The sequence below is a fragment of the Equus asinus genome, chromosome X, assembly GCF_041296235.1.
Source record: "Equus asinus isolate D_3611 breed Donkey chromosome X, EquAss-T2T_v2, whole genome shotgun sequence".
Lineage (NCBI taxonomy): Eukaryota > Metazoa > Chordata > Mammalia > Perissodactyla > Equidae > Equus > Equus asinus.
The window spans coordinates 29,757,394-29,771,081 of NC_091820.1; the positions used below are offsets into that span (position 1 = coordinate 29,757,394).

At 35.6% G+C, this 13,688-nt stretch overlaps 1 protein-coding gene across 2 annotated transcripts in view; it reads left to right on the forward strand.

Annotated features, from left to right (window-relative positions):
- Positions 1 to 13,688, forward strand: part of CFAP47 (cilia and flagella associated protein 47) — a 423,199-nt gene that overhangs the window by 138,707 nt on the left and 270,804 nt on the right. Inside the window, exons 27-30 of one of the 2 annotated variants that reach the window (XM_070502679.1) lie at positions 5,616 to 5,716; positions 9,645 to 9,770; positions 9,860 to 9,988; positions 10,962 to 11,089. In XM_070502679.1, coding sequence (XP_070358780.1) covers positions 5,616 to 5,716; positions 9,645 to 9,770; positions 9,860 to 9,987 — 355 coding nt within the window. In that variant the 3' untranslated portion in view covers position 9,988; positions 10,962 to 11,089. Of the gene's footprint in view, positions 1 to 5,615; positions 5,717 to 9,644; positions 9,771 to 9,859; positions 9,989 to 10,961; positions 11,194 to 13,688 lie in introns of those variants that run through there. The other variant, XM_070502678.1, reaches the window with a different exon arrangement.

Consider the following 13,688-nt stretch of genomic DNA (forward strand, 5'->3'; position numbering starts at 1 on the left):
ACAGATAGGAGCAGAACCTTAGTTAAGATGAGAAAGATATAAATAATATCATAATATTACTCATGGTGTTTGACATATTGTTGGCAGGCCATCACAGCACTTCATATGCCATTGGAAGGCGATAAAATACTTAATTACCAGGCCATGTATCACAAGGGTTTAACATGAAGCTTCAAAGTTTCAACTGTAAAATTGTATGAGATGACAAGCCTAAGAGTCTCTTATCTTCACTATTGATGGGGAAAGAATTAGAGATGTGTAATTAGAGTATGAATTATTTACTAGCTAAGGACCAGAGAGATGAACGATGAGGTTTTCTACATCTTATTTAATGAATTATATGTGGCCATCATGCCATTCAATATCAAAATTGTGGTTTGTGAACACAGAGGCAAATAGGGAGTGCCCACTAATGTATGTGGGGTTTCATTTACAGACGACAAAAATGTTCTAACATCAGATAGTTGTGACGGTTACACAACTCTGTAAATATATTAAAAACTCCTAAATTATGCGTCTTAAAAGGATGTATTTTATATGTAAATTATATCTTTTAAATGCTGCCAGAAGACATCTGATGGACACTACCATAAGCAAATAACCAAAGTATCACTAATAATGAAGCACACTGACCTGCTGTGCTTTCTGATGGGATTAAATGGGAACTACACCACAGCAAGTATGAAGCTTTCTTGCCAGAAATATTTAAACCTTATCCAGTCATGAGAGGACAAGCAGACAACTAGCCTTGACTCAAAAAATGTCAATGCCGTAAAGGACCAAAGGAGGCTAGGGAACGGTCCTGGATTGAAGGAGAGTAAATTCAATGGGTGATCCCAATTTAGACACTGACATTATTGGAGCTCTTGAATATAAACTATAAATTAGATAATACTCTTGTACTAATGTTAAATTTGATAGTAGTGATCATAGAATTGTGACTATATAGAAGAATGTTCCTCTTCTTATGGGATACATGTTGAATATTTAGGGATAAATTTTTGTATGCACATTTTAAGAAAATAAATTGCAAATCGAAGAAGAGAGAGAGGAAGAGAAAGAGAAAGAGAGAGAATGAACGTGGCAAAATGGTAATTGATGAACTGGGGGAAGGGTACATATGTGTTTATGTTACTAGTCTTTCAAGTCTCCTGTGAGTTTGGAAAAATTTAAAGTACAGAAAGGGAAGAAATCATTGATCAGGAATATTGGGGAGCCTGAAATGGCAAAGGATAAAAGTAGATTTTGCATTCCATATAAGACTTTCTATGCATTATGGTATTTACTGTTTGATTTATCATACTAAAGTATTAGTAGTTTGTGCATGACACTTGTATCTGAAACACTGGGGGGTAGGGAGTAGCCAGACTTTTCCTTCTCACACTTTGCATTGTCCCTTGGGGTACAGCAGTACCTTTTGTTTCTGTAGGCAACTGCAAACTTTCCGCCTCTCTAAGAATTTTCATGTGTCCAACAGGAGAATTTGTTTATGTTGACTTTGTAAATGTTGCTTACTGAAATATTTCTTCCTGAGAACCTAGAAGAATATTTATAGCTTCCAAAAAAGGCTTTTATTTAAACCAGTTTCTAATAGTAACTTATATAATTTAACGTTATTAGAACAGCCAGAAGTATTAAAATGCGTACTGTTTAATAATTGATAAAATAAGCTAGTGAAAAAACTTGTAAGTGCTTAGATTCATCATCATGTTGGTGGTTTGATCCACACTTCCTAACTGTGAGCATATATCCAGAAAGACAGATCTGGAAACTAACTATTTCCATGCAGTGGCTAAGAACATAGCTTTATTTCAGGCAGGTTGAACTTGAACTTGGGCCCTCTATTTTCTAATTGTATGACTTTAACTAATTACTGACTTTTTCCGGACCTTGCTATTGTAACCAAAGGCTGAGAAAGTTAATAATATGTATCCTCAAATGTAAATGAAATAATGCATGTTAGATGCTCAGCATGGTAGCATCCACATAGTCTAAGCCCGTTTCCATTACTTTCATCAACATCTTTATCATATCAATCTGTTGTTACCAGGAATGTCCATCCTGATTTTTGCCCAGTGGAACTATTCTGAATCACTCATGCCGGAAGATTGCTATTTAAATCCCAAAATGGGATTGAAAGCCATAATGTCAGAGTGCCTTTTCATTTCACTGTTACTGTAATATTGAGTATTTTTAGAGTGATTCCTCTACCACTAATGGTTCCTGCTTATATGGATTGGTATAGGGAATCCATAAATAATACCGTTATTCTCTGATAAGGTACCATAAAGTGCCCTAGTTTCCCAGAAATATTTTTGTTAAAATGTAGAGTATTAGTATTACCAACTACAAATTTTCTGTTTTAAAGTATTTTAATAATAATGATATCAATATATAAAGTGTCCATATTACTATGCTATATAACTTATACAATTTCTGTGTCCTGTGCTCCGCAGAAGGATTTGGTTAAGTGAATTTTGTATATGTTGGTTATTCTTTACTCTGAGGAGCATCTGAAATCAAATATTATCATTTTCAACAAACTAGTTTTATAAGAGAAAAAAATTAGTATATTCTCATTTCATTCTGAGGATGAAATTTTATTTCAACTTTATTTTCCTTAGTTCCTTATCATTTTGAAATGTTTCAAGTCATAGTGCTTCTTTCGTTTGATCATTTGGTAGTTGTCTTGGGTAGAGCTGTGCACAGGCTGACTTTTAGATGAGGATTCATGAATATGTGATTTATTAAGGAAGTGATCCCAGGAAAAACACAAGTAAGAGGGCAGGAGACGCAGAACAGGGAATCAGTCATTCCAAATAAATGTGAAATTTAGGTCCAAGTCCCAAACTCAGCGTGATCCCATAGGGTTCTCCACAGATGAAGTTACATCCCAGAGTTTTTGTCCTATTCGAAGCAAAGGAGCTGGGCTACCGAGCTTCCACATCACGCAGGCATTGGCTACAGGACTGTCCTGGGGATTATAAATTCCCGAGGCAATTGTGGCTTTCGGCAGCTCCAGTAGCCCAACAGTGGTTCTCCGAAGAAGGTTACAGTTAGCCCACCATGCCCACCCAGAAGATGGGAGCCCAAGAATTTGCGTCGTCTGGGATAAGGACATAAGGGCATAGCATCCACAGCATTTGCCAGAGCAGTCTTTTTTCCTTTCCTTTTTTGTTCTCCTTCTGTAATCACCATTAAGACAAACATAGCATTTTTGATTCTAAGGTAGCAATGATGATGGTGTCTGTGGTTAAACTATTTTATTTAATCTGAAAAAATATTAAACAGAATTGATCAGTTAATGCTATTTTGACTGATCACTATGTTATAATAAATATGCAATATGTAGACATTGATTCATGTTATCAAGGAATTTTAAATTTCATTTTAAAAAAGACATCATATAGGGGCTGGCCCCGTGGCCGAGTGGTTAAGTTCGCGCGCTCCGCTGCAGGCGGCCCAGTGTTTCGTCGGTTCGAATCCTGGGCGTGGACATGGCACTGCTCGTCAGACCACGCTGAGGCAGCGTCCCACATGCCACAACTAGAGGAACCCACAACGAAGAATACACAACTATGTACCGGGGGGCTTTGGGGAGAAAAAGGAAAAAATAAAATCTTTAAAAAAAAAAAAAAAAAAAAAAAAAAAAAGACATCATATAGACAAAACAGTTGCATATAGAAATACAATTTAATCCGGGACAGGGCAATGTGATACATATGCTTAGGATGATATAATGGAATCATTAAGGTTGGTTAAACCAGACAATGTTGAATATGTATATTTTGCATAATATTTCAATAACATCAGTTGATAAAGAGAAACACAATCTGTTCCTTATGGGAAAATACCATTTGCAGAATTGAAGTGAAAATCAATTAATATATAACATATGTTTGTTTTAATGTCCCTGACAACTCATTATATTTCAGCTACAAAATTTTTCTTAGTCTCATCCTATTCTATATTTCACTTGCATCAACTTAGATTATAACATGGGATTTTGTCATTTCACCTTGGCCAGTGACCGTAGGCTAGATAGAAGGGCTAAATATGATAGATGGCTGATTCAAGACTAAAATTATCTTGGTGTACTATAATGTAGAACTGAAACCAATAAGGCAATATTATAGTGATATAGATATTAAATATAGTACTTCTATTAAAAAATCGGTTTTACAAGGACAGAGTTGTCACATAAGTTAGACAGGCTCAATATAATCTGAGTGTTTTGTGGCTGGTAAAAATAAGACAGTTTCATAATGCTTTCATAAAATAGAGTATGCAGGTTGTGGAAGGTAATAGTACTATTAGTTGGTTGAATAACTTTTGCAGTATTGCTTTCAGTTCTCAGACACATTTAAAAAAGGACAAACAGAAAACAAAGGATCATCTAAAGAAGTTAGAGGGTATGTGAAATATTGGGAGACCTTGCAGTTGAAAGAACACTTCGTAGGGGAGTAAGAAATTTTCCTGGACCCTTCTAGGTCCTTTCAGCTGGTCTAAAAATTAAATTGACAGGAGACAGATCAACAGAAAAAAGTTAAAGTTAATAACACATATACATGGGAGAAACCCGGGAAAACTGAGTAACTTGCCAAAATGGCCAAAGCTACCACCTTAAATACCATCTTCAGTTAAAGACAAAAGAGGACGGTTGGGGGTAGTGGTTTGAGACTTCAAAGGGGAGGAAGGCAATTCACATGGAGATGGAAAAGCAAATGTTTGGTAAACAAATGTTTGCCATGCCTTGCAAAGACAATGAGCGATGGAGAGGACTTTGATCAAATGGGCCTTGCTAGGTTCCTTCCTGTCTACCACACCTAGTTCATATTATACTATAATTCTCTGTGGCGATAACTCCTTCCTGAAAAAGGCTTTCTGTCTTCAATTCTTTTAGGCAGTTAGTTAGTTAGGGGGAAGGTCAAAGTTTCTTCCTGAGTCTTTTGTTCTTAAAAATAATCAGCCCAAAATAATCCTGAAGACAAAGAGACACATTTTGGGGTGGAAAATTTTGTTCCTCTTCACCCTGAACATTTTAAATGTTTGCAATCTGAAGAAGGGAAACCTTAGAGAAGATAGAATGACTGTATTTAAATATTTGAAGAAATGTAATGGGGATCAGATTGTAGGTTTTGTTCTCTGTGCTCTGAAACAGAATGTCTGAAGTTACAGCTCTCCAGATATGAAATGGGTTGTTTCTGAGTCATGAGTGACACCCTGATAGTGTTTCCCTGGTAGTGTCATCTTAGGCTAGATACCATTTGTCAGGGATTCTATAGAAGAAGAATATGAGTAAGTTAACTCTGAGTCTCCCTCAACTCTAAAATTTCCTGAATCTGTTTGTGAACCTGCGTAATTACAAGCTGTGTTCTAGAGCACACTTGACAGTGAAATTTGCAATCTCTGTTAAAAACTTTAAAAGTAAACATTCTTAAACCATTAAAATAGATACAGTAGGTGGTTAAGAAAAACAAAGTAGGTGGAAACAAAAATGATGAATAATTCATGTCTTAATTATTAAAGGCATCCAGGATACTTAAAAAATATTTCATTGTATTTATTGCATCAGAAAATGTTATTTCATTGAAATGCAATGTTTTTACTTTTAGGTTTTCACTTCCAGTTACTGCAACAGCAGAAAACTGCATTCTTACTATTTACCCATATATGGCGACTCATCTTGATAAGCAAAAAATTATTTTAAAGGCTGGTAAGTTACATATGACTATGGTCTCTTTAACTCTTCCTGTATATGTTCTTGTTATCTGAAGCCAACATCTAGAAATAAAGTGTCTTTCTAATAAAGAAAGAAAGAAAATTAACAGGTGTCTATTAAACTCCTACCCTTGCCAGCAGCTGTCTTTAGCATTGAGAGTAGAATATGGCAGTGTCTCTTAATTCCGGAAGTCACTATCTAGTGAAAGGTACATGAATAAATTAATACAAAAGATTGAATGCAAGCTCTGTCTATGAGTCGATTGAAGTGTTGGGAATGTGGAGGTGGTGCAGAGGCTAATGCAGATTGATGTTGGGGGTCTGGGATGACACTATAAAAGAGATGACCTTTGTGTAGAGCTTGACAAATGATGATCTTGAACAAGATGATGTGGGCAAAGGGCAATATAGCAAGCATGGGGGTGTGATGGGAGACATAAGGCAGGCAGTGTAGGTACAGGGCCGCACCACTGCATCGTTTATTCTGTTATGGTTGGAACTTTCTGTGGTTTTTGAGTATCAGTGATTTAGAAAAGGAGCAATTGTTGGGATGTGAGATGAATTAAAGCGGGGAAGAGAGTGGTCAGTAGACCCATTGGGAGTTGCTGCAGGGAAAATGGTGAGAGAAGCTAAGAAAAATAGAAGAGAAGCTGCTGAGCACGGAGAGATTTGAAATGCAAGATACAGAGGAGAATCGATAGTGTAGATCTCAGAGGAGGAGGAAGGGTGGAGAGTGGGAAAAAATTCCATCTGTGTAGATTGTCAACCCCTGAAGTTTCAGTGTTGAATTGGAGGTCTTTTCTGTGTTTTTAACCAGTTTTCTCATATTCTCCACCTGCTTCTCCAAATGTTTAGCACTCCTGTAAAACCTATTCAATTCTGTTCTGCCTCAGTCTCAGGGGATTGACCTTTTCTTTAACTTTCAGAAGAAATAGAGACCATCAGGCAGGAGCACTCTGAACTTCCAAATACAAAGCATGCATTGGAATCATCATCTCTCTTGTCACAAAGCTGGAAGACAAGACTCTCTCCTGCCTTAGGCCACTCCTTTATCTGAATCCCACTATCCAGGGACCTTGCTTAATCAACTAACCTGGCTTACTCTTGCCCTTCAACTCCTGCCTCCCTCTTAGCTGCTTTGGGGGAGTGTGCCAGATGACACCAGGGAGGAGAGGAGACTATATCCTCTCAGTGGACAGGCTTGTTCCAAAAGAGGAAAAAGGGTGAATTTAGGCAATTGCAATGCCTTAGCTCCCTTTAACAGGAAGGAAAGGTCAGGGATGAGGAAGAAATGTTTGTCTATCATGCTGCTGTTATTTCACTACTGAGCAGCCGTTTACAGTGTTGAACCACCTCCCGCCCCCGCCCCTCTCTTTCTCATCATACTTTCTCTGGGCTTCCACTTACCATCCTTCTCTGAGTCTTTTCTCGACTTTCTAACTGTCCCTTCTGAGCACATATATATTACAAATTTTGTAGACATTCTCAAAATTTAAAAGATTTTTCTGATGAATCCTGATGTTATATTTTTATATTCTTCTAATATACTAGGGAGGGGAAGATGTCAGATAACACAACATAATAGAAAGGGAAGTGGATGAAAAGTCACAGGACATGGGTGGAAATTCTATTTTGTGTTCTAACCTCACCGTTTTGCCATATGATTTTCTCTTCAATTCTCAGATCCTCAAACATCTATTACTAAACAAAATGTCCATGGCGAGCGAGTAGCAGGATACCAACAATATCTATTTATCTATTTCAAAAGGCTTTTGTGAGGACTCATAGACTGTAAATAACTAGGAAGTATTATTATTATATTTCATTATTATTGCTATTATATGTATATATATATAACACATATATATGAAGTTTTATATATATAACTGTTATTATTGCTTTACTACTCTTTTGTATTTTTCACAATATCCTCCCAGAAGATGAGGAATCACTATACAAAATATTGCTATCTCTTTAAAGGAAAAGGAAAAGAATGAAATCTTTATGTTCATGCGATTGTTTAAGTGTAAAGTTTTCTGGTTAAAAATAATGCATGCATTTGGGTAAATACTATAGAAAGACATCGTGATTCTTAAATGTTCTAAAATATCTTTAGAAATATGTATAATAATAATTTATATTATATATTTGGTGCTTCCCAGGGATGCAGTGCTCTGCTAAGTGCCTTCTATTTGTTATTTCATTTAGTCCTCTCAACGACTTTGCGTTTGAAACTCTTGTTCATCTCACTTTACAGATTAAGGAACTGAGTCGTAGAGAGGTGGAGCAGCTTGCTCCAGGGAATTCTAACCAAATTTGTGAGACTTAGAGCCTACATACTTAGCTACTGTGCTCTAGAGTATGATATATTCAATAAAGGTGAAATCTTAAAATATATTAAGTATATCCAAAAGGAAAGCAGTATGTTTTACTTGTTATAATTAAAATACTCAATAGCAAACTATTGTATGAATCACTGGCTTTAGTTGAAGGGTACAGATGTGAGTTTGTACCCCACTAGGAGTTTTTTATCACTTGATGGTGAATTGAAAAGATACTGCCTAATGCATCCACAATGAATCATTCCATCATTGAGTTCTCTAACGCCCACTTCTATGAAGTCTGTAGTGGTGTAGCATTCTGGAGATGTGCACATCTACTGGGTAAAGGTTCTCTGGTAAATTCTGAATGGCTTTGTTTTGAAAGAGTGGAAGAAACTTAGTATATACCAGCTTATTTATATGTGTTATTGCCTGTAAAGTAGTCCTCACAAGAAACTCATGAGCCTAGAACCTTTGGTTTCATTTTGTGGATAAAAATACATATTTCAGAGGTCTTGTGTAACACTCATGGTTTAACAGCTCAGGAGTTGTGGTGCCAAGCTTTCAAATTAGATCTTTCTAATTGCACAGGCCATGCTTTTCTGATCGAACTACATTATGAATATGTGTATATGTGTGTGAGTGTGTGTATGTATATACACATAAGTGGATAGATAGATAGATAGATAGACAGATAGATAGATAGATAGATGGATAGATAGGTAGATAGATAGATAGATAGGTAGATAGATAGATAGATAGATAGATAGATAGATAGACAGATAGATAGATAGATAGATAGATAGACAGATAGACAGATAGATAGATAGACAGATAGATAGATAGACAGACAGATAGATAGATAGATAGACAGATAGATAGATAGATAGACAGATAGATAGATAGATAGGTAGATAGATAGATAGGTAGATAGATACATAGATAGATAGATAGACAGACAGACAAACAGACAGACAGACAGATAGATAGATAGATAGATAGATAGATAGATAGATAATCTGGCCTTAGGTCAGGGCTACTGCCTTTTCTTGGTCAACAGTGCCTTTGGTTGGGTTTGGATTACCACAGTGGCAAACTCTAGTATATATACAGCAACTCTAACTGGAATAGAGATTGAAAGCTGTGCAAAATGGTCTCAGCTCATAACCAAGCAGGGATTTCATTTCAGAAAAATAACTAGGAAGAAACTACTTTTTTAAAGTGATGCTCTTCTTATATTCAATTTTGAGCACCATATGTAATAATTCCCAAAATTTTGTTCTGTCTCTTATTTATGCTGAAGTTGGGCATTGTTCATTCTCCTGAAATGTTGATATACCATAACAATTGCCTTATCAAATAAAGTTCATTCAATTCAGAAAACCATATCACCCTTCATGTTATTTTTTTTCTTAATTGACATCTTATTTCATGTATAATGGACATTTAGACTTTTTTCTTTTATTTGGTACTGTATGTATATATATACATACTTATAATGTGCATTCATATATATGAAATTATGAAATTTAGGTTAAATTATTTGAGAGTGAATTCACAAATGCTTATTTGACCTTTTGTGACCCGATGTGTCCTTTGTAGATCGAGATGCCAGTCCCGTGAAAACTAGAGACACTGTTGTGCTTTCCTGTCGAGAAGCTGAATTACCTTCTCCTATTCGTACTAAATTTGGTGGTGCTGAGCCTGCAAGGAAAAAATTATTTGTTGGTATGTGGCAAATATATAATGACCACTCAAACTCAGTCCATAACATGATCTGTTTAATATTATTTAATTAAAAACTTCAACTTTTTCAGGGAATAAGAAAGCCATGAATAAAACCATGAATTTGCCATTAGTTTTAAGTGGCTCCTCTGCTTTGGGAGTGCTCTCCAGTGATCTAGAACAGCGATTCTTGAATGTTTTTGGTTCGTGGCATTCTTAGTGTGAGTACTTTTCCCCTGGGCCAAAAGATGTAGCAAGCAGTTCCATTTATTAAGTGGTTTGGTCCAAAAACCTAAGGATAGTAGTTCGTGTCATATCCAACACGTGTTGAAGTGATATTTAACTAAAATGTTGAATATCTGGCAGAGCCTCTGTGAATTTTCTGGGACATTGCAGGTACCCTCTGTCCACAGTTTGGGAACTGCCTAGCTAGGGTTTTATCTCCTAGTTAGCTAGGTGGATCCAATGTCACCTACCTTAGAAAGAGATGAACACAGATAAATATGTGAATTTGATATTATTTGCAACTAACTATTCAAATATTCCTTTCTCTGGATATGGATAATGTTGAAAATTTTCCTTTTTATTTAATAGAGCAAACCAAATTAAATATTGTGAGGTTTTTAAATGAGTGTGTACTTATGCCATTACATAGGCAGGTATTTTTGAAAGAAACATTATAAAATCATTTTATATTCTTGAAAATTTCTGTAACTTGAAAATGTTTTGTTTTATTGAAGTGTTTCACTTGGATAGAGAGTCATTTTGAATCTGAAACCACTATTTTGTTTCTATAAATTTTTCAGCTAAGGTTTAATGCTGTCTAACAAGTAAAGCTGAACAATTGTCAAAATATTTCACATTTCCATTTGGGGGAATGTTTTCACATACCATCATGGCAGGAAGAAAATGTAATAGTTTTCTTTATTGAAATTCCTCTATTTTTAAAGTATTTCTGTTGGGTATTTGAAAATAAATCTATTTTCTTTATTTTAAGATAGAGTAAATTGATAGAATTTCTTTGAAAGCATAGAGTGATTTCTATGATTTATATACATAGAATGATTTGTATATATAGAAGATATGTATACAAATAAATGAGCTCTATTTGTATACATACAAAGAGCAAGAGCTGACAGAGTGTTTTTCTCTATGGTCAAGTAACCCTTTTTTACAACCAAATGTGAATTTTAGGAATGGAAACAATACATGAAAGATCGAACTTGGGCAAAAGTGGAACATCAAAGAAAGAAGGCAATAGACGTATGGAAAAGGAGGAGAAAAATGAGGATTTCTTTTTTCCTGAAGCAGGAACACAGGCCTACCACTTCTTTCAGAAGGTTGTAAATGCAGCTCAGACCTGGTTCAGTCTCTTCGGCTGGGCTGAAGGACCCCATTCTCTTTCTATTCCAGAAACTGTAAGAAGGTGATGCTTGCATGTTTCTCTAAATCCCTTGTTTTGTATCATATAATAAAATATAGTCTATTTATTGGGGTTGTTTTAAGTGAAATACAATATTAAATAATTTCTTCAAAACTGGTAAATTATGAGGTTATTCAGAAAAGCAAAATGATGCAAATATAAACTCTCTAGTATACATGTACTGTATTTCTTTGAAATATCTGGTGGTTTTAGGCAAGCGCTGAAAATCTCTGAAGCTCAGTTTCCTCATCTGTGAAATGAGAAAGTGTCAACTATGGGTAGGAAAAGCCCTTTTAAACTTGAAAGATTTGGAAACTCCACTTGTCTATATAAATGAAATAGCAGGCCTAGATCTGGAGTATAGTCAGGTAGACAGTAGTGTTAGAGAACAGAGAGCACACATCTCCTCTTTGACGATACGTTTGCCTCACTCTGCCATGTGTTGTTTTATTACTCAGCATGTCTAAAATAGTTAAACTGCATTGCTTGTATCAAGTCACTTAATTCTGTGTTAATTTAAAGAGGAATTTAGGCATCTCCCTTGTTATAATGTTGCTGGTGTAGTGATTCTCAGAGCTTTCTACCTCCTTTCTCAGCCCTGGGGTAACTTGCTGGCACCGTGGGGGTGAGTACTGATCTCTGTACCTGGAAGGGCTATATTAGAATTTTTGCATCTATATTCAGGAGCGAGCTAGGTTATGCGAAGTCTATAGTTTTCCTATGAGCTAACTTTTTCAGTTTTTTAACTAACAGGACAACATCAGCTTCATGGAATGAATGAGCTAATATGTCATCTTTGTGTATGTTGAGGGAAATGAAGGCAGCAGATACCCTGAACATTTACAGGTTTTATCATAAAAATCATCTGATGCCAGGGAATTTTTTAGAAAAGTTATTCTGTTATAACTTTTCAGTTTTCAGCTTTGCTGTTTATTCTACTGAAAATTTCATGTATTTTGAATAAGTTTTAATGATTTATTTTCAGTTTAGGAGAAACCATTGGGCATTTAAAATTCGTTATCTAACAGTTGTGACTAGCAGTGTTATTGTTTATGTGTTTATAGTCTTTTCCTCTTTGATAATTTTAATTTTATTTTTTCCTGATAATATATTAGCAGTTTACTTTTTTGTCTCGTATAATGAATAAATTCTTGGATTAATTTATCCATTTCTTTGTGTTTCTAAATCACTTAATTCTGATTTTTGCTTTATCATTTACTTTTTCTGTAACTCCGATTATATGTTTAATTATTTTCAGGTCTATAAATTTATCTCTTTATTCCACATTGGATGCGTCCCAGAATTTTTGCTGTTAAGCATTCTCATTTTTGTTGTTTTTTATAGAGGCTGTGATTTTAATTTTTATTTTCTATATTTTTTTACTATACTAACGATTGCTAATTTGTTGTATAATATGTTGTTTCATTCACTTGTCATTATTTACTTGCTCACTCACATTAATTGTTGGGCATTTACTTATGTTATTTTTTCTATTTTTTTTATTGAGATTATGATGGTTTACAACCTTTTGAAATTTCAGTTGTACGTTATTATTTGTCAGTCATATTATAGGTGCACCACTTCACCCTTTGTGCCCACCTGCCACCCCCCTTCCTCCTGGTAACCACTAATCTGTTCTCTTTGTCCATGTGTTTGTTTATCTTCCACATATGAGTGGAATCATACAGAGTTTGTCTTTCTCTTTCTGAGTCTCCCTTTAGAGTGATGGTGGACCTGCTTGACTGATCCTTTATATCCCTCTCAATTGTGCCTTATGTTTTCATCTTTTTCTATATTTTGCTTTCTTATACTTGCAGCTCTCCTTCACTTCCTCTTCCAGTCTTTTATAAAAATTTTAAATTGGTATTTATAGTTTTGTTCTCCAAGAACTCTGTTATTCTTTAATTATTTCATCCCTCCTCCCCACCTCCCTCCCCTGCTTTCTTCCATCCATCTTTCCTTCTTTCCTTCCTTCTGTCTTTTTCTTTCACAGTAGCATCCTGTTTTTGTGTTATGGATGCATGCCATCTCAACTATCTCTTCCATATGCAGTACTTCTATTCATCATCATGATTACTGTACCACAGGTCACTTCATCCCTCTGTATCTGCCAGCTCTAAACCTGACACCTCTCTTATGTTCCTCTAGGAAAAATGGCTTCCTTTTCTCCTGTAGCCCACTGCTATGCAGTCCCTCATTTTGATTTATTCCTCAATACAATTCCATCCATTCTCTGTCACTCAGCTGGTAAATAGCAGAGCCAGGATTTGAACCCAAGCATTCTACTCCAGAGCTCGTACTTTTAAGCATCACATTACTTGCCAATTTTAGGGGGATCACATTAAGATTTAGGAAACTAATGCTTGCAAGGCATGAACTCTACCACTCCATTCCAGGCGTTTTTGTCTTTGGCTTTAGGCTGAACACTATAAGTACCCGTGGTTAGGTACATCAGTTCAAGAAGACTAAGAATATAGTAGTCTAGAACTGAGGAGAGG